At 32.2% G+C, this 21860-nt stretch overlaps 1 protein-coding gene across 4 annotated transcripts in view; it reads left to right on the plus strand.

Moving 5' to 3' along the window:
* Nucleotides 1-20914, plus strand: part of ST7L (suppression of tumorigenicity 7 like) — a 41098-nt gene extending 20184 nt beyond the window's left edge. For 2 of the 4 annotated variants that reach the window (XR_004590825.3, XR_015733026.1), the window contains 5 exons: nt 1326-1476; nt 2716-2808; nt 7249-7388; nt 13279-13360; nt 20557-20914. Coding sequence is in view for 2 of the 4 variants with exons in the window: in XM_034414296.3 (XP_034270187.1) it covers nt 1326-1476; nt 2716-2808; nt 7249-7388; nt 20557-20652 (480 nt within the window). In the remaining 2 variants the exon portion in view is untranslated. The remainder of the gene's footprint in view (nt 1-1325; nt 1477-2715; nt 2809-7248; nt 7389-13278; nt 13361-20556) is intronic. The other 2 variants (XM_034414296.3, XM_087889373.1) reach the window with 1 other exon arrangement.
* The last annotated feature ends 946 nt before the right edge of the window (nt 20915-21860 follow it).

Consider the following 21860-nt stretch of genomic DNA (forward strand, 5'->3'; position numbering starts at 1 on the left):
CTGGTTCTAAAAACTATAAACAAACACCAAGCTAATAATTTCATGGACTAAAAACAATTATAGCAGAGGCTGGATATTTGAAGCCACTTTCACATTATGACAATGTGTGAATGATTCCTTAGTGGTTTAAAAAAATGATCAAGAAGAATTAGATAGGATTAGTAAGAGTATTGCCTTCCAGTAAATAAACTCAAGCACTAAGAGAAAAATCAGTCAGGCAGTAAATGCATTTGGTTTGACTACCACAACTTTGGCTACATTCCTTCAAGAATTGGAATGGGGAAAGTTAAATCCTCTAAACTGGATTAGTAAATAATCTCTCTGTTCGTGGTATCTGATGGAATAAAGCAACAACATGGTTACATTCTTAGAGTTTTGCTGGTTACATTCTTAGAATCAACAGAAGTATTGGGTACAATCAAATACTGTATCTAATACTTCAAATATGAAATTGAATTAACTATTACTAAGTGGAACAGCTAATTCATAAATTGTAGACATTAGTTAATTGAATATTTGTACTTTCCTCAAGGATATATTTCACATAAAATATTTTCAGGGCACAACTGTAGTTTTTGCGTGATAAGAATCCATAATAACGCTGGAAGGAGATCGTTATTAGTATTAGTTTACAAGTACATTCTAAGTATTTAAAAATAATTTATTATATGCATTTATTTTAGTTTCTGCTTCAGGTTTAGAATCAATAATGAACTCAATAAGAAAGTATCTTCAGTTGCAATATTAGGACAGAAGGAAGGACATTGCAGCAAAAACATCAGTTTTTAAATTTGTTGCTTTTTTCAATATAGGAATTGGAGAGTTTCATTTGAAACCTACTTGGTAATGGATAACTCCAAGTATAATGAGCAAGCACATCACTTTTGAGTTATATGAATGAAAGTATGTGATACTATTGTAATAATCTCTAACACTTGCATTACACCCCAGTAAACTATCTGCTTGACCTGCTATCCTATCCTATTTTGTACACAAATCATTGTTTTATCAGAATTATCTTTTACCAGGATAATATTTTTGAAGGCACATAATTTAAATCTTTTATCAAACTTTTTCACAAAGCAGTGAACCTAACAATAGTGTTTTCAAATAAAATATCCACATTAAATTGATTTGGTCTTTCACACCCTCCCCTTTTTTTTTAAAAAAAAAAATTAATTTGCCAAATAATTCACATTTTCTTACAAGCAATGCTTTTTCTGGTACACAAATCAAGGTTAAAGTAATTTAAAAATATTTAAGAAGAAAAAACTTATGTGTCATGTTCTGTATAGTTTCTCATCACTTCTCATTTTTTCCTCCAGTACTTGCTAGAAATGAAAAGCTTAATTTTGCCTCCTGAGCACATTCTGAAGCGTGGAGACAGTGAAGCAGTAGCCTATGCATTCTTCCATCTTCAGCACTGGAAGCGAATAGAAGGGGCCCTTAACTTGCTGCACTGCACATGGGAAGGCAGTAAGTATTCTTCTGTCAGTAGTACAAACTTATTTTTTTACTAGTGTAATACAGTACAATAACTTAATACAATAAAATGTGCTCTAACACATTTTAGCAGAATCTTTGAATTGATCAGTTTGTTTTAATGGTAGTCATAATCGGTTGATGGCTTATAGTAAATGACAGCTTGATAGTAAATTAGAATTTGATCTCTTGTTGACTTATGACAACAATACAGTTGTTACTAGCATTACAAACCTTAGACAGAATTGATGTCTGCTTTAGAAGTTTGTTTTTTCCTAAGGAAAATAAGAATTCATAAATCTCTCTTCTTCCCTCACTATATTTCTCTTTTGAACAGATACTTATTAGTCTGCTTTTCCGCATTTCTGTTTTTAAAGCTGCTAAATAAAATGCATTTAAATAAAATGTCATTCTTAAACTCCCAAATTTCATTCAATTTATCGTTGTTTTATTGGGAAACTTAATTCAAACTGTTGTTTTCATTTTAGACTTGTTAGAAATTTAGAAAAAGATGAATTATAAGAAATTGTTTTCAGAACACTTAGAGGAAACTGCTGATTTCTGGAGATGTTTATTTTAGTAAATAATAGAAACATAGAAATCATTTTTCATCCCACTGTGGCATACTTTTTCAAAATACCTCCATTGCAAGTTATTGTTTTGTTTATACTGTACCATCCAACAAAACTTTTCCAAGTGGAATAGATCCTTAATTCATTATTAGGCTATATAGAAAGCAAGCCTCTATATCAAAGTATCACAATATAGTTTGTAAGGTATTTTGAGGTTTATTTTTGTTCCTATAATAGTACTTGGGTGTCACTTTGTTGAAATCAAAGAGGTCAGAAGTATCATCATATTTATTTGAATCAGAGTGATCTTACACTGTTACTAGGTTGCTGAAAGTAAATTTAGTGGATTTGATGAGGAAATGATGGCATTGCTTAAAAAGAGTTTGATTGCAGATCCATCAAAGCAAACTTAAATATGTTTTCCTGTTAAATATCTGTTTTGAAATCCTCCTTTGTGTTTTATTTTGGTGACTGCTAGTCAAATCTCACTGTATTTTATACTGATACTATTTTCAAAATTCTCATGGACAAGTTTCTTATCTTTTTTACAGACTTTACACTGAGAAATGACTTTACCAAAATTCTATATATGTAACATTTGTAGAAATTATAAAGCAGTTTTTCCATGACTTTGTGCCAATCATTTTTATCTCTCTTTCAGCATTTAGAATGATTCCATATCCATTAGAAAAGGGACATCTATTTTATCCTTATCCTAGTTGCACAGAGACAGCAGACAGAGAGTTATTACCAAGTAAGCGGCGTTTTTCATACATTTTTTTTCTTTATCTAAGATATAGCATTTGTATACTATATTTCTATGCAAACACATTCCATACATCTGTAGGTTTAAATATTGTTAATTTTAAACATGACAATGAGGAAGGGTAGTATTTATCTTCTATAGTAGAATCTCGCTTTATGTTAAATTTGCAATGTGCAGTCTTTGCAGTGCAGCTCCCTTTCTACATTGAAATGTTTACTTTATAAAGCATGGTGAGGAACAGTAGTCCCTTAAGATGTCTTCTGATTTCCATTAGCAATGGCTTGAATAATCAGTCATAAGGAAAATTAGAACTGTATACTAATAGCATTTGGAGACCAACAACTTGTAAAATAATACATGAAAATAACTTGTAATATTCCTTTATTTCCAAGATGTAAAAGAATATGTGATAAATTCTCTGCATATTTGAATTAAAGTCATATTTTTGCTTCAGCTGAACAGAATAAAATAACCTTCCTTAGATACACACTTGATTGATTGCTTAGTTCAAGGGAATCACATTAGGTGTTGCTTGTTCTTGTATCCTCGGATCAGAACAAACATTTGAAGCATTTATTGAACAAAGTTTTCAAACTATAGGAATTGCAAATTATACCAGTGATATTATGAGTCAATGGTAAAGTATTTTCAGTTGGTATTTGCTTCTTTTTCTACGGGCAATCTGAACATATATGAATAGTGTAGAATGATACAAAGTTTCCTACTCCATTTTTGGAGAGGCAAAAAGGAAATAAAAAGTAATAACTAAGAGTTGGAGATAGGAAATAATAAAAAGAAAAATTAAATTAAAATAAATCTGTTTTATACCAACAGACCTCACTATATCTTTCTGTCATTTCAAATTTTAACTCCATCCAGCCATGACTTCCTTTCCTCTCTATTTCTGTCTCCCCCCACCTCCTACTGTGTTTACTGTGTACACACATGTAAACATATATATGTATTGGGTGGGTTCTACTTACCTTTACTACTGGTTAGTATCACACACGCTGTTCTGCACATGCACAGAAGCGCAGATCACCTATGATGACGTCTGGGTCAGTGGGCGGAGCCTCCCGCTGGTTTTACTACCGGTCCGAACCGGGGGCAACCCACCTCTGATATGTATGTGTATGTATGTATTTATGTATGAATGTATGTATGTGTGTGTGTGTGTATATCAAAGGAAGAAATGAAACCATGAATATTGGTTATTGACTCCACTGCTCACAGTTTTGTCAACTGTAGATTTTATATAATCCTTTTTTAATCAGATAAAAATTAGACTGTTACCCTCTTTATACAAATACTATATGCAGTATTCCATGCTAACTATAGTGACATTTTACTGTTTAGCTAGGTAGTCCTTGACTAACGGCCACAATTAGGATCAGAATTGATTATGGAATTGAAGATAATATCTTTAAAAAGTTCTTACATATAATTCCTAAAATGCATATATCTAATATTCCAGATAATTTAGAAACTCCTTTTAAATAAATGCTGTTCGTTTAAGCATTTGCATAATAATGGCTTCAAGATTATATTGTTTATCGCAGCACTGCGGTTCTATTTTAGTTTATCATAAACATGAATTAAACCCTTGCAAAGTTTGTAAAGATTGACTGATGGTGTTAGGCAGCCTAAAAATACGTTACTAATTTTTCTGTTGCTGGGTGTAAATTTTTCACATAATTGTAAAGCTTTATAAAGTATTGTTTCATAGTACTTGCTGTTGAGGTCTGTTTTGTTTAAAATAAATTATAAGGAATGCTTATAACCAGAACAGCCAAGGAACACATCTGCCATAGATGGATTGGGATAAATGTTATTTGGTAAAGATTAAATCTTAAAAAGCTGTACTTAACAATTAATTAAAATATTCCCCAGACTGCTTTAAATTAGTCATTTCTCACTCATGCAGGATATTGCACAAGGAATACTTTGGCTAGTGGATAACTCCAAGCATTAAGCTTCAATTATAATTAAACTCCTATGCATGCAGACATTTCAACATAGTAACTCATGCATTCCTGTTCATTTTATTTATGATTAGCTTTGTATTTAAACATAATATGTTTCAGTGCCAAGATTAAATGTCAGGGAGTTTTCAAATTAATGATCCACACACACACACCAAAAAAACCTACAGATGTACAAAGTCCATATTCAACAGGCACCTCTGCTCCCTTTAGTAAAGCTGTACTTTAGTACTTTAGTAAAGCTGTACTTTAGTACTTTAGTAAAGTCCTGGCCCTTCCTCCAGGTCTTAGGGTCCACTTGAACTGGAAAATCTTTTTGGTTGTTTTGTTCTGTTGTTTGAGCTTTGTTTTAGATTTTGTATTTATATATTGTACATATTTAATGTTATGGGGGAATATTTGTTTTTTGGTTTATTGTTTGCTTTTTATGCCATATGCTTAGAGTCACATTGTTTGAGTTAGGTGGCTTGTAAATTTCATAAACAAGCAAACAAATAGATGGACTATTACTAAACAAAACTTCTGTTTTGTAATTACCAATTATTTGGTAATTAACAATGATGAAAATATGGAAGACTATGATCTCAAAATATATTTTAAAGTGCAACAGAATCTGCTCAATGGGGCTACAATGTATTATACAATTAGATCATACTGGCAGAGCAATTTTATGTTATTTGCAATAGCCTATTCATTTTTTTAATACAATACATATATACATATATACATACATACATATACATATACATATACATATATATATTTCTTATATATTTCTCTCTCTCTCTCTCTCTCTCTCTCTCTCTCTCTCTCTCTCTCTCTCTCTCTCTCTCTCTCTCTCTCTCTCTCTCTCTCTCTCTCTCTCTCTCTCTCTCTCTCTCTCTCTCTCTCTCTCTATATATATATATATATATATATATATATATATATATATATCTTTAGCCAGGCTCTACTTACGTAAACCAAGATATTATGCAGCCCTAGTTCAGTGAAATCACAATTCACTAGTTTCTGGGCTTTTTTTCTTCTGGCAGCCAGCAGACCCTTTGCTGCCCATTGGGAGACTAAGATGGATCTATTTCGGCCTTATAAGATCTATCTTAGTCTCCCAATGGGCAGCAAAGGGTCTGCTGGCTGCCAGAAGAAAAAAATCCCAGAAACTAGTGAATTGTGATTCCACTGAACTAGGGCTGCATAATATCTTGGTTTACATAGGTAGAACCTGGCTAAAGAGAAATATACATAAAACCTATGAAAAAGAAAGAAAAACAAACAAACAAACAAACATATATATGTGTGTGTGTGTGTGTGTGTAGTACTAATATGTAATATTAGTACTACTTTATCTGAAAAAGGAAGAACTTTTTAAAAAAATGAATTGGGAAATCTCTATTTTAATGGAACATTTTAGACTGTAGTTATTGTTAGTTTAAAGTACAGAGACTTAAAAGAGAAGTTCAAAAATTATACTAGCTTCCACCTGTGATAGTATAAACGAGAAATTTTTTGAATGCCATATGAACAGAATAACATACAGTATATAAATAAAATAAAATACAATTGTGAAAATGAAACCCAATTGTAATAAATAAATAACATCCAGTTACTGTATTAAATTCAGTATTAATAATAAATTCATTAAACACCAATGCAATTACATTTTAAAGCTATAAAAATAAAATATTAAAAAATCAGTATTAAAAACAAGCAAATAAATGAAAGATAATATTATCTTATAAATGTTCCCTAACCCAGTAGATAGCTGCAGTGACACAATATATAATGGTAGCAATTGAAATATTTTAACTGCTTTGGCATGTGCTTTATGTTCAATTTAGGAAACATTTAGAAAAGGTAGAAAGGATACTTACAGCCTGCTTTTTTAAGAGTCCTCTTTCAGCTTGTTGAAAGCTTGATAAAATTTATTCCTGCTCTTAACTAACATCTTTAGAAATCTTTATTTAGAGCTAACTTTACTTTAATAGTGCTCAACAGTGGTCAGTCTTCAACTCCTATGTTTTACTTAAAATGAAATTTAAAAATACAATTATGGTTTTCATTATAGTAGAAAAATCTCCAGTAAGATTTTCTGAAAAAAAATGTGGCAATATAAAATCATTTACATTTTTTTTCTATTTATATGCCGCCCTTCTCCGGAGACTCAGGGCGGTTTACAATGCGTTAAGCAATAGCCTTCATACTTTTGTATATTTTATACGAAGTCAGCTTATTGCCCCCATAAACCGGGTCCTCATTTTACCTACCTTAGAAAGGATGGAAGGCTGAGTCAACCTTGAGCCTGGTGAGAATTGAACTCGCAGTAATTGCAGGCAGCTGGAAACTAAATACTACCTTTAACAGTAGCATTAGTTTGCTGTGCCACTCAGGCTCCTGTTTCCTAATTCCTAATTCAACAAAAATTGGCTGTTGTTTTTCTTTCTTTCAGCATTTCATGATGTATCCGTGTATCCCCAGAAAGATCTTCCTTTTTTCATCCATTTTACAGCAGGGCTATGTTCTTTCACAGCAATGTTAGCCCTCCTCACACACCAGTTTCCAGAACTCATGGTCATTTTTGCTAAAGCTGTAAGTATTGTCTCTACTCCAGGGTTTTCTTAAAGATGTTTGTGAGGCATGCAGAAATTGAATGAAATTGAGACCTTCATCTGCAGATAGAGCCACAGACATCTAAAAATCTGATTCAACATTGACTGTGGTTTCTCTTTCTCTTTTAAGAAAAAATTATTAAAGATCAGATGAAAATCTTAAGATTTATTTAGGCTGTCTAAAATTAAGAAGCAACGTTTAATGTGTCACAATTTTTGGCTTTTAAGGTTGGGAACCTTACTCGGCCATTTCAAATAATGTTTTTGTAACTGTTAAAATTTGTTAATAATTAATGTTTATTTCATCAGCATGAACATATTTAGATTGTAAGCTCTCTGGGCAAGAAGAAACTTTCCCTCAGTATCCCTTCCTGTTATTGGACAAATATATTATAATAAATAATTGTATCTTTTTCTAAATAAACTTTTGGGGGGAACTGAATGGAATTTGTAATATGGTGCTGTGACCTAGATGTTCCTACCATAAATTCAAGTCTATCTGCAAACATTTTCACCTTCCCTAAGGAAAATATAGTGTAATAGAGTAGTTGATACAGTAAAATTGGAACCATGCAGAATTTTCTTATTTTTTACTTGTATTTTCAGAATATATATTTATTGAAATTTGAAAATAAAATTCAATTTGTGTGTACAATTGATTAGATCTGAAATTATGTACGGTTTTTTTTTTTGTTCTGTTAGTAATCTAGACACTGTTTGAAGAGAGAGAAAGAGACTTTATTTCACCTGACATCCGACTCCAACTCATTGCATTACTTTAGATACATTTTTTTTGTAGATTCAGAGTTTCATCTATATGAATTTCTAAATACTTTTGCTACCAAACTTGCAGTCCCATCTAAATTTACACCAGTGAGAATATAGTGGACTTCAGTGAGTTTTTAAATAGAGCTCAAAAAACAGGATTAAACTAGCTAGAAAAATAAATTATTATTCCCAACTGTGAGCATCCTGCATAAGTATCTTTTAAATTAAAAGAAACAAGAAAATCTTCTTGTAAGTATCTAATAATGAATTGTTAGATTATATTGTTGGACTTAGTTGGGCTTGTCATCAAGAGTTCTTTCCCTTTAATAAAATTCAAAGTTCTTTTATGATATTCATTTTATGACACCAACCTGAATCTAAAATACTATATACTATAGTTAGTAAAATAATATATGATTTACTCTAGTAGTGTTTAGTTTCTGTTCTATGGTGGTTTTTGATGACACCAAATTGTAATTTTTATTACAAATTCTTCCCAAAAGCAAACTTTCATTATCATAAAAACTGAAGGATTTCATATCAGTAAATAGTTCCATAAAATAAAACAAAATTAACGAAAAGGAGCTATGTTGAAATATAAGCTTTAAAAAACTAAAAAAGATAGAAAGAATTGGTCCCTCACCAGGTAATCAGATAATGTAATGAATAGAGTGTTGAAACTGAACAGAACTGCTAATTTGTATATCAAAGCCTCATGTAATCAGTATTTCATTTTAATTAGGCATTACTAAAATCAGTTTGTATGTTAATAAACCTAGTTAGCACCAAATTTAAAAATTATTGTAGGAAAATGTTGCTGGATTTGTTACTGGGAAGAAAAAGCAAATCTGCTTGATTAATACTATTAGGACTGCTTTAATAAAATTGTGATTTCTGAAGATGTATCAGTCAAATTGTATAATAAGGTAAAATGTTACATTAACAAGCAACAAATAATTGCTTGTGTGCTTTCTTCCACTCTGTATTTGTGTGTTGCTACAAGTCTGCTCCAGGGGGCGCCCCCAACTTTAAAAATTAGTTCTGAATTAAGTTCAGAATGTTGTCATTCAATTAACAGATGGGCACAATCAGTACTTTTAACAAATAGCATATGATAAGTACAGGAAGCTCGAACTAATTAATATTTGCTTTTAGATAGGTTATTTTATATGTGAATGACATTCAAAGTTCTTGTTGAAAAAGGTTTTTCAGTGAAATTGATGCTTAAAACATCACTGAGCAGTGTTGAACTGGCAAAAGGGACAGCAGGAAGGCCTCTTTGAAATTTGAAGATGTTTTCCATTTTATTTCAGTTTTATCATCTTCCATATTTTTTTACAATCATAACAAAGTGATTTGTTATAAAATGGAAGGGGACTAGTCATCTTCCTTCCCTTCTTTAAATGAGTTTTTAATTAGGAAAATGATTCAATACCGATGTAGAATTAAAAGCAGTTAATTTCTGGATGAATTTTAGGATTGCTGCTTTCATTTTTAACATGTAAATTGATTTAACTCATTTGTTCTGCTTGCTCTGACACTGGAGTCTTGCTCTGGAATTGAAAAATCATGTGTGTTTAGTACTGCTGTCATTTGATTAAAGTAGTAATGGCTTTTGTTGTTATCCAGACACATTTAACATTTCTGAGAAAAGAACATGCTTCATTATTTATAATCACTTAATCACCACTACCTATATGATAGAAAAAGACAGTGTTTACCTACTTATTTTAAAATAAGTACCTATATTTTAAAAACAGGAGGTGTGGTAGCTGAGCAGTTAAAGATGCTGAGCTTGTCAGCTGGAAATGCTGACAGCCTGGGTTCAAGACCTCAGCACTGTTCAGTGGGGTGAGTTCCCGTTGCTACAGATACCCCCCATCTAGCAGTTTTGAAAGCATGCAAATGGGAATAAAAAAATAGATACCACTTTGGTGGGAAGGTAATAACATTCTGTGCACCTCAGCAAATAGTCATGCAGGCGACCTGACCATGGAAATGTCTTTGGACAATGCTGACTCCCTCAGCTATGAAATGGAGATGAGCAAACCCCCCCCCCCTTCAAATGAATGGACAGGGGAAGCTTTTACGTTTACCTTTACACTTTAAAAAATATTTAATTCTGGGATAATTGATACAGTGACGGTTTTTCATTGTCTATTCAGAACTAAGTGGAATTATTTACATATGCAATGCCAAATAAGGCTATAGTTTCAATTATTTTTCATGATTAGTGGATCTGTATAAAATAAATAACATCACTGAACTTTTGTTTGAATATCCATAACTTTAAGAAATCCATCTTGATGTGATTCTGTGTGTATCTTTAATAAAATATTTACTAAATTCTAATTTTTCTATTTGCCACTAGATATTGATTGCTTTGGGTCTGGCGGAAAGAAATAAAGTGGGATAGAAAAAGTAATAAGACTATCATGGCTAGAATACTGAATAGGTATTGGAGATTCCATGCAAAACATAATAATCTTGTTTTTTAGCAAGATTATTTTAAACATATAGACATTTCCATGAGGTTAACATTATTTAACTGGAATAAATCTTAAATTGGGATTTAATATATTTTTCTCATGTTATTTCATAATTTGAGTGTCAATTAAAATACATAGGCTGCCCCTATCTTAAAATAACCCTTTGTTTTTAAGTTTCTTGAATGCCAGTTAAAATGGCATGCTATCTCAGGAAAGTATTATGACTATTTGGAGGCTATGAGGAGACCTAGAATCATAGCAGTGGGTGTACTGTGTGTCTGAGCTGCCTGTAAAATTGTGGTCTCAAAAGTATGATCTGTTGATAATTAACTATAGTGATGGTGCAAAAATTAGCTTATGGACACAGTGTTATAGATCAGATCTTTGAAATGTGCCCCAAAGGCACTGTTCTTTGTAAGAGGTGTGCTAAAAAAGGTGTTCCTTTGGTATACTGAGTTACTAAACTTCACGTAATCCTGTTGACCCTGATGTTATAGATTGAATCCATTCATTTTCCAATCTTCTAAAAGGTTAAGATTGGTTTTGTCCTTATGCATTTTAAATGTAGAAGATTTGAGCAGCTGAATAACTGTTGTTGGAGCTGTGTTGAACTTTTAACATACACTGAGCAAAGAGTTGTTTTAAAAAGACTCAATTAGACATTTTTAATCTCTGAAGCTAAATTAAATATTAAAATAACCATTACATTTACTTATTTATTTGATTGATTGATTGATATGGCCACCCATCTTAAGTAACACTGCTTAAGCAAAAACTCACAACAACCGTAAAACTAATAAACAGCTATCATAAAAACAAAAACAATAAAACAAACACCCTTGCCTTGGGACATCCCATAACAGGCCCAGCTTTTTTGTTTTGTTTTGTTTGTTGCTTCCTTATTTATTTTCATTCTATGGCCTATGTTTCATATAAGATTTAATATGGATTCCACATTATTTGGATAATGATTTGGATATTAAATAGATTTTATATTTCATACAAGTGAGCTGGGGTCCCCCTTAATTATTAGACAAAAACCATTCTAGTAACTGTGACGAATTTGATTGCTGCCCATTTTCCACGAAATGAAATATAATATATGTGGCTTTTAGCCACCAACCCCAATTCCCAGTGTACTAAAATGTTTGAACTATTTTGAGTTTTCAATATTTCTGCCTAAATATGACCTAAAACATGATCAGTTTTCCACTAAGTCCTAAAATTAGATAAAGAGAACCCAATTAAACAAAGACATTATACTTGTTCATTGTTTTATTGAGATAAATTATCCAAAGCTACATAATTGTGTGTGGCAAAAGTATGTAAGTCTTTTCTTTCTGATGTGCCCACCCTTGAGCTGCAATTAAACATTTCTGACAACAGATGATCGATTCTAAATGTTAGCCCATTCCTCCTTACAGAACAGCTTAAATTTAAGGATTTTGGTTGGTTTCCTCATACAAAATGCTTGCTTCAAGTCCTTCCACAAGGATTTAATTTCTAGGATTAAAGTCAGAACTTTGAGTTGACCACTCCCAAACATTAACTTTCTTCTGCTTTAATCATTTGTTGAGTGTATGACTCACATACTTTTGCCATACACAAATATATAGCTTGGATTATTTTCTTTAATAAATAAATGAATAAGTATAATGTTTTTGACTGTTTTGTTTAATTGCATGGTTTAGGCTATATTTATATAAAAATACTGAAAATTTAAAAGAGTTCATAAACTTTGAGACCTCACTATAGGTTCATGGCTGAGAGGGAATTTGAATTCAGTGTTATGTATGCTAGAACAATTGGATCATTCCAGACACCATTTCTCTCAAGGTTGTGTGTGAAAGAAACTCGTAAGATTTTGAACCTGTTTCTAAATTTTAAAAATTGGTACATACTCAGACTCTTCCAAATTCCTCATGAATACAAATTGTATTTCAAAAAAAAAAAAAAAAGCTTGCCACTATTTGTCTCAGTTTAAAGACATTTTAAATGGACATATTAGATAATCAGTGATGTATAATCTTGTACAAGAACAAAACTTAATATATTTAGTGGAATAGCAATGGTTTTTATATTTTTACTGGATCATATTTCCATTGTTTCCTATACAATCAGATTGCCAGACAAAACTGTAGCCAAACTGCAAAAACTTGTTGAGAAGCCAAAACCCACAGAGAATCTTTTAATAGCTGTAGTATATGCACAATGGAATATGACAGCAAACAGCCCAGATTTGGCAGAGTCGCTCCATGGAACCGAATGGAGTCCAGTGGGGTGCAGAAATGTTGGCCTACTTTTGTTTCAGCTGGAAAGGGCTTCAGAATTTGAAGTCTTGCCTTCCAGAAGCTTTGGATGTCCCACTGGGAAGTAGGGTTACCATAACTGAACTGCATGGTTGTTTAACATGAAGAGGGGAAAAGCCAGTAGTCTGTTTTAGAGTTCTTTATTACAAAACAAATGAATCTGCACTAGATTTATATGCTATGAAAATCTATACATGGAATACTGATTTTGCACAACAGTCTTCATCTTAATGTAGCCTTATTACAGATGCAAGTAGGATGGAAAAGTTAAGGACCATCTGATATCTTTCTCCTTTCATCTTAGATGGTACCTCCTAAGAGCTGAAGTAACAGGGGTAGCTTTATTACGAAGCAATGCAAAACAGTTATTGATGACTGTTTCCAAGGTATGCAACATTTTCCTGTTGATAACTTGCATTTGCTTACGTTTAATTTTAAGAACCTTCCCTAGTCTTGAATGCTAAAGGAAATGGATTTCTTTTATCCTGTGAAATTTGCAGTCTTAACTAAAGTTAAGACTAAGAGGTAAAATCCATTATTTTGAGTAGTTTTAAGGTATAAACTACAGGTTCCTGAGAGAAATCTATTATAATACATTCCTATCTTGTTACTTTATATGGATTTTACCCACATCATGAATTAGAAACACATAATAATGACTTTGAATTGTGCTTGGATTTTAGTGTTAGTATATTACAAACAAATATAATTGTCCAATGATATTTTACCCTTAAAGACCAAGGAATTTGATTCTGTGCAACATGCTTGAAATGACTGTTTTAATGCACTTTTTAAAACCTAGCATGAAGAGATGAATATTTATTGAGCCTTTTCAATAAATTGAGGCATTCAGGTTATTATTAAGTAATCTGAAGATTTATAAAGTAAAACATTGTGTGTTTGTTGTGTTCTTGTATGCAAAGAACTTTAAATTATCTCATTAATCCTTATAGCAGCCTTCAACGAAGTTCAGTCTTGATTCTATACTGCAAGATTTAAATTGCTATCACTCTTAGGCATTATTCTACTTCAGCTCATTTAATTGTCCACTGTACATTTATTTGTAGGTACTCTGTTTCCCCAAAAATAAGACATCCCCTGATAATAAGCCCAATCGGGTTTTTGAGTGCATGGCAATAAGGTCAAGCGCTTATTTCAGGGTTCAAAAAAATATAAGACAGGTTCTTATTTTCAGGGAAACACAGTACTTCTTGTTTTGTTTTCACAAATTAAAATTATACTCAGTTAAAACTTGTCCAAATTTATCTTTAATGCCAACTTAATTTCAGATGAATTGGGATCTTTTCCATACACACACTTTTAAATAGTATTCAGATGATTGGTACTATGAATTATGATTATGCTTTTCCATAGAAGTAGAAATTGCTATTTGACAGTATTCAGATTCAGAAAATAAAATTGATTAAATATTCCCATGGCAAAACATATTTGTGTCACTATCTTCTTCTTCATTCCTTCCCCTGAAAATTAGTTCTTTTAATATCTCTTTTATACAGTTTTCCTACCTGCCTTTTATTTTTTAAAGAATTAAATATGATGGGTTACTATATTGCTTAGAGCTGAGAATCTTTTCCTCTTATCTCCAAGGAAAGAGTGCATTTTAAAGTACATTCAGTCAATAAATTTATTGGAATTTGCTGATTAGATAGGTTTGTTGTTATAGAAATGATTAGTATAAAATGTTATAAAAGTAAAAAGTTGAGGTTACATTTTATCATCTTATTCTACTGTGTCAAAAAGAGACAGAAGTCAATGCCTTTCCTTTTTTCCCCTTTTTACCCCAGACTTCTTCTTTCCCTTCTTCTCCTTTGCTTTCCTATTTTCATTTTTCTGTCTATTTTATGTACTTATATTTTTATAAACTAATAAAACTTATGGCAAAACTAAAGTTATTATTGTCTGAATAAATTATATTTTAGTGATATAAATGTATAATTAAAGTCTAACATGACTGACGTGGTTCATAATTATGCAAACAAATATGTATAACATTTATAAAAGATAAGAAAACAATGTATTTTTAAAGGATAATAAAAGTAAATGTTACATATATCCTAATTTTTTAATAAAATATCTATTAAAAAATTAATTCCCTGCCCGCCCGCCACCCCCTCCCTTGCTTGGAGCTGCTGAATAACAGCTAATTATCTGATGAAGGATTGGTCAGCATATACAATATATTGTTACATATTTTTGGTAAGACTTCAGTAATGTACAGGTACTCCTCAATTTACAAACACAATTGACCCCAAAATTTATGTGGCTAAGCGAAACATTTGTTAAGTGAATTTTGTCCCATCTTTGACTTTTCTTGCCATAGTTGTTAAGTGAATCACTGCAGTTAAAATAGTAATACAGTTGTTAAGTGAATTTTTTAAAAAAGCAACTCTCATTTCTTGATTTTTCAGAAATTGATGTGATTGCACTTGTAATCCAATCTAAGGAAAGAGAAGGATCCATTATTCTTTCAGTTTACAGTTGAACAGAATAGCATTATAATAGTTCCTGACCAGAATAGTGTACATTTGTGAAATACAGTTTATAGAGTTCATATAGCAATCCATAAAATTTCTGATTATATTAGAAAAAAAATAAAATGTATAAAAAATACTGACATACTAAAAATTAAATATTTAAGATTAAATCACTAAATTGTACAAATACTTTACAATGTTATCAAAAAACCATACTCAGAGTAATGTAAAACAACAGAGTAAAACAATAATTTTTGTTCAAATACAATTGCCAGGTTATATATTTTGTTTGTGGTTAGATTGAATAATAGTCATCATGTTCCAGTAATTCAATGACCCAATTGAATTAAATAATAATCCAATTGAAACAAATTTTGGCAATTTAAAGGTAAATCACTATTACGGAGTGCGAGAAGAAATTAAATGTCGGATGTACTCTACTGGAGAACATGCTTAGAAATAAAGTAAAATGCAAGTGACAAATTTCTTCATAAAATTGGTAACACAGCAGTACATGACCCATAGTTCCAGTTGTTCCCAAATGACAGGGACAGACCCTCCCTCTGAGATGAAGAGATTATCTTCCAGGAAAGATGAAGACATGCTAAAATATGCTAGGGCAAAGACCCTATAATACTTTGCAGTAGCAAATTTGTTTTAATATTTAGCCAAGGCAAAAGGTTTATTTTAGCCCCCCCCCCCCAATCTTAAAAAAAGGAAGTTCCCAGCATTATCTCCGTGCAAATCAATTATTTGCTGTTTGGCAATTTCTTTAACTTTGGAAAAACCCAAAGAATGCAGAGCTGTTATTGGTTTATAGATAAGCCAATATTTTGTAATTTTATCTCCAAGGTGGTCTTCCAAGTTGACTAAAAATTATCTAATAGCGTCAGTAGATCTGGGCCCTCAGGGAAGAATGTTAGTTTAAGCCGATAGTTGATTTTACTTATTCAAACTTAGGCAATGACTGAGTTGAGATCTACCTACAATCAAAAGGGGATTGGAGACAACCAAGGAGTCCTAAAGATCTTCATCATCTTGGATCAAAATCCAAGAGGGAAAATTTATTGGAGATGCAGGCCTATATTCTGCCTTGGTTTGAAACTTCTAATTATAGAGGGGATATAAAAGCTACCATTTTTGAAAATTCAATCTGAGAATGAAAGCCACACACTTCAGGGTGAACTTCACAGCATGCATAATCTATGTCCCCCTCCCCTCCAATCAGAGGGCCTGTTAAAAAAGAATCTAAGAATCTAAAGTTTTTAGCCTGTAGTATTTCATATTTATTGATCTGTCAGCCATATTTTGTTAAGTGCTACTGTTTTAGAGAAGACTTGGTCTTCAGTTAATTTAGAATGAACTTTTCTTCAGCACCCTAGAAACCAAAAGAACTGGAGATCTTTTCTAAGTGCCACAAATGAGATTGGAAGAATGACTGCCTGATCTGAGTATAGCAAAATAGAATTCTATTATGGCAAGATGTTTATGACCTACTTAACTTAAATTATACTTATGTAATAATTGGTTGTACTGCTTCCCAACTTTTTCTTTAAAAAAGAAAGAATAAAATTATATAGAATATAATTTTAGAAAATTTATATAGACTAATAAATATTGAGTCTGACATATTTCATTTTCAAAAATCTTATATTAGATTAAAAAGAACACAGTTTATTTCCAGATTGCTGTACTGATTCACTTGATTGATGTATATACTTAATGACATATTAATTTCCACTACAATTCTTTTATTTCAAATTTTCTAAGAAGCCAGCATGATTTTCTTGCATACCAATGCTACATGTTGTAAACTGTTGAAAGATATACAACAGTTCTGCCTCAGTTCTAACTATTTTATCTGTGTAATTATCAAACTCTAGGATCAATTTCTTGTAGTATTTCAGGCTGTCAGTCTTAACTACCAAAATAATTGTGCCTAATTTAACTAATGAAAAACAAAAGTCAAAAGTACATTAGAACAATTTTCTTGCTGTATAGACTTTGTTTTCCAGCCCATAACATTTAAATTGACTTTGCATTTCATCCAAGGGCCCAGGGCACATATGTGAATTCTGAGGCTTTCGACCTCAGAAAATCCTTGCAGTGGGGGAAAAGTACCTTTCTAAAATCAGTCTGTTTCCTTATACTGATTTCCGTTTTGAGTGTTATTGCATGTCATATTGGAATTGTTTCTTGCATTGATCATTCTAATGCCATGATCAGTCTTACGCACATATACATTGGAATAAAGTGCACTTGAAATACCTCTCTTTATATACCGTAGTGGCCAAAATTGTGGAAACCTTTGGGGAAAAGTGTATTTTTGAGGTTTGATGGCTAATAACACCAGTTTTTTTTGGAGTAGTACCATAAAATTATATATCAATGGAAAGATAATTTAATCAAGAATGTACTGCTTTTCAACCGTTTTTTGAGAGATAAAAGTGGCTTTTTTCATGGAATGCTAGATTTTAGGCCAAATTCCTGCAGTCTGCGCTGAACAATCCTTGCACTCAAATTCACATTGCATTGCACTATTTCATCTTGTATACAGCCAGATTATTTTCTTCTTTCACGCAGGCACAGTCTCTTAATTCTTCTATCATCACTGGCTCTTGTGCACATTTTCCTGCCTTTAACCAGTGTGGTTTTGTAGTGACTGAGTCTCCTTATGCCTCTTCAAAAACTTAGAAATGCCTTCTTTGGTTAAGTTTCCACCATTTTTTCTTCCAATTTCTTTATAACTGTAGCCTTGTTCACTTAATAATACTATTTTACATTGCTTTCTAGGTGACCAGTCAACTCTTTGCACCATTACTTTACTTTTATTATGTTTTACAAGCTCCACTAAATGAAAGAACACAAAAAACCCAACCAACTTGATAGCAATCACATAACACACTGACAAATGTCCTCCTCTCAGCTTCAATACATGACATCAATAACTGAATCCTACTGTGATCCGATTGGCTCATTGCCAAAACAAGATGACACCTGCTTGTCTCTCTAAACACTCAAGCTTTTATGCTCATTGGCTACAATCAGATGAAGGAAGGCTATCTGATATCAACCTAAGCAAGTTGTGCTTCCTTTTTCTGGTTATTTGGCTATAGCTTTTCATAGAATACAGATAATTGAACAAACTTTGTTGAATTACATTTTTGATTAAATTATCTTTCCATTGATATATAATTTTATAGTACTACTTTTAGGTTTAGGTAACACCCAAAAGTGGTGTTATTAGCCATCAAACCTCAAAAATACACTTTCCCCAAAAGGTTTACACAATTTTGGCCACTACTGTACTTAAAGAAACTGTGTCCTGCTTCAAGCATCCTTGGCTGATTCAGAAGCTGCTCTTGAAATTGCTGTGTAGCCTTGGGGAAAGAAGATAGGTGCTTGCTTTACTAATTGTTGGTTTCCTCAATTTCTCAACTATTCCAGTGCAGGAACATCCTGAGTTACTTCCCGAATTTTCGATAAGTATAGCTATATCAATTGTAATCTCAGAGCTTTTATTGTGGAAGTTTCTAATGCTGGTGAGAATCAGAAGGCATCGAGTCATAGTTGGCATAATCTGCATTTATATTTTCTATTGCATTATGTTGGTTTTAGGAGGAACTTAGTTCCTTTAGTTTTACAGAATTTAAGACTTATAGAATTGTGTTGGTTTCTTTTTTTCCACTTGCTATAACATGTATTAAATAGTTTTCTGAAATGAAATTTCAGGTTTTCATCAGAGTGTTCTTTTTTAGTAAAGATTAGTTTTATACTTTACTAAATTGTCACCCAATTGCTGTTTAATCTGTTTGGCCCAACACATATTCTTTTAAAGATCTATTTAGGATTCTATTTAGATCTAAAATAGATAATGATCCTTGCATCTCAAAAACCCAGTCTTTTTACTTGTATGATCTGATTTTAGAACTAGAATAAATATCTTTACTGTTTTGTTAAGGCTCATTAGGTGACATTGAAGACTTAAGCTGTTCCACAGCTGCTGAACATCTCAGATTTATAAACATTAGAAGCTTTTGCTTATCTACAAGAAATGTATATGGCTTAAAATGTGTAATGAACCAATTCTATATTTAAACCATCTGAAGTAGAGCTCCATAAATTCCATGTGTCTTTATAAATTGTATCTTAATTTATTTTATTGGTATGAGAGAAGGATGGCATCCATAGGTTGATAATTTTTGTTCGTTTCTGTGCATAATTTTTGAAAAATTGAAACATGAAAAATTGTAGTATGTTGGTAGTACGATGAAATTATTTTAAGGACAGCTTTTTTAAAATTCTGCATCAAAGCTCTACAGATGATATGACCATGTTGGCATGACTTTCTGCTATGTTAACTTTCTGGATTAATTTTATAATGTATGATCTAAATGCCTCAGATTGCTGACAGCAGTCATGATTGGAAAAAATATGATTAATAAATGATGGCTGAATAAATTCATAGAACCTACAGTTCTTACACTACTTGGCTTTTTTATAACAGTTTAAACAGTTGGGCTAAGAATCAAGATTACTATTATTACTTTTTCATGATTTCTCTATGTCTAATAAGGATATTTTTAAAATAATGAAACTGACATTACTTTAAGGGAAACAACCCTAACATTCTGAATATGCTATAATTCAATCAAACTGTATTATTAAAAATATTTTTTATCCTACTACTTCTGTAAACATTGGTTAATTCTTCCTATTTGTTGGAACATTTTGGGAGTTCGGCTCATCATTTTTAAATCTTTATTTTTAAAGTACCAGCTGCTTCATTTCTTCAAATTTATTGGATTATATGTTTCAAACTAAAATTTTAAGTTTACACAAATATTTATATAGGCTTTTGTTTAAAAAAATGAAAAGGAGATAATTTTTCTCTGCCAGGCAATGTCCCAAGTTTATTATAGTGTGATACCTAGACTATTTCCCATCCTCATTGAAGTCCACTGATATAGGCTGGGAAATATTTCTATTTTTTCTTCAGAGGCCGAAGTTTGGGGTATTATACACTTGAACAGCTCTCTTGTTAACTTCAGCATAATTTTTTATTACAGCTTTTTTTTTTCTTTCAGTTTTTTGGAACTCTTTTGTCACCTTTGAGCTTCTTGATGGAAAAGATTGAACGCCTCATGCCTTCTGGTCTCTGGCATCAGCTGACCCAAATCTGAACACATCTCAGTTCACATGAACTTTAACATCAGCGCTTCTTGATTACAAAAGCATTGGCAACTAGGAGTGTGAAGGAAGACTCACTTAGCTTTTGTTTTACAGGCTGTTAAAAATTTGCTGTATTCCTTAAGCCTAAAATATTGTAGATTTAAAATCCACAATCCAATGTCTGTGTGGGTGAGTGGGGAGAGGATTGTTGAACTTAAGGCTACTGCTTTCTCTCTCAGAAATTCCAGAAAGCAATAAATCTGATAGATCCTATGTTGAAATTTCCTTCTGAAGTGGAGATATGCTTAAATGTTTATTAGCCAAGAATCTAACCCACAAGGCTTGTCTTACTGACCACTTGCCAAGATGCACGGCCCAGTAGGGGGCTCACTGCCAGTACATCGAGCCTCCTGCTTCTTGCTGTTGCTGCATGTTCACTTGTTTACTTCTAAAGAAGGGAACAGTTAACAGAAAAACAAGAAGAAAGAACCATAGTCTGCACTTGCTTTACTCTCTCTATCCTGATCTAAGGCAGCAAGAAGAAGAAAAGGGAGCAAGAAGTACCACAGAGATGTGTTGCTAATGCTAGTCTTGAAAGCAGTAGATAATTCTGCTGAAACTCGGCTCTGAACCATTCTTAATTATGGGCATCTTCCAACTGGTCACTACATATTGTGTTTTTTTAAGGATTATCTGATTTACATTTACTTTTGGATTTATTTATTTGATTCTGGGTAGCAAACAGCAAATTAAAATTAACAAAATCACAAAGGGAATAATACATGCACACACATGCCATGCCTAGGCCACACACAAATCCAAGTCAAGTTGTATAATTGCACAAGGCCATCAGTATTGGGACCATCAATGTCTCAGGAATATGCTGTTCCACAGGGCATGCACAGTAAGAGACATAGAAAGCATATCCCTATAATCGTTCTTTACCTTTTAAGGTAGGAAAGAATACACATTTTACTTTGGACAGGATCGTTTTTTGTGCATAAGTAAATGCATAGCCTGTTCAGCCTACTCATTAAGAGTTTAATTGATTGCCATGTGCCCATCTCCTCCCCCATATTCACTGGTCTAAGCAAATGGCAGTTCTTAGTCTACCATTGCCCATTGCAAAAGCTAAGGAGGATTGACCCTGTCTTGCATTTCGATGAAAAACTACCTGGCAATTCTGAGACTGTTGGCCAGATTAAAGAAAGAAAGCAAT

The sequence above is a fragment of the Pantherophis guttatus genome, chromosome 3 (genome assembly GCF_059756535.1).
Source record: "Pantherophis guttatus breed Tessera chromosome 3, ASM5975653v1, whole genome shotgun sequence".
In the NCBI taxonomy this organism is placed as follows: domain Eukaryota; kingdom Metazoa; phylum Chordata; class Lepidosauria; order Squamata; family Colubridae; genus Pantherophis; species Pantherophis guttatus.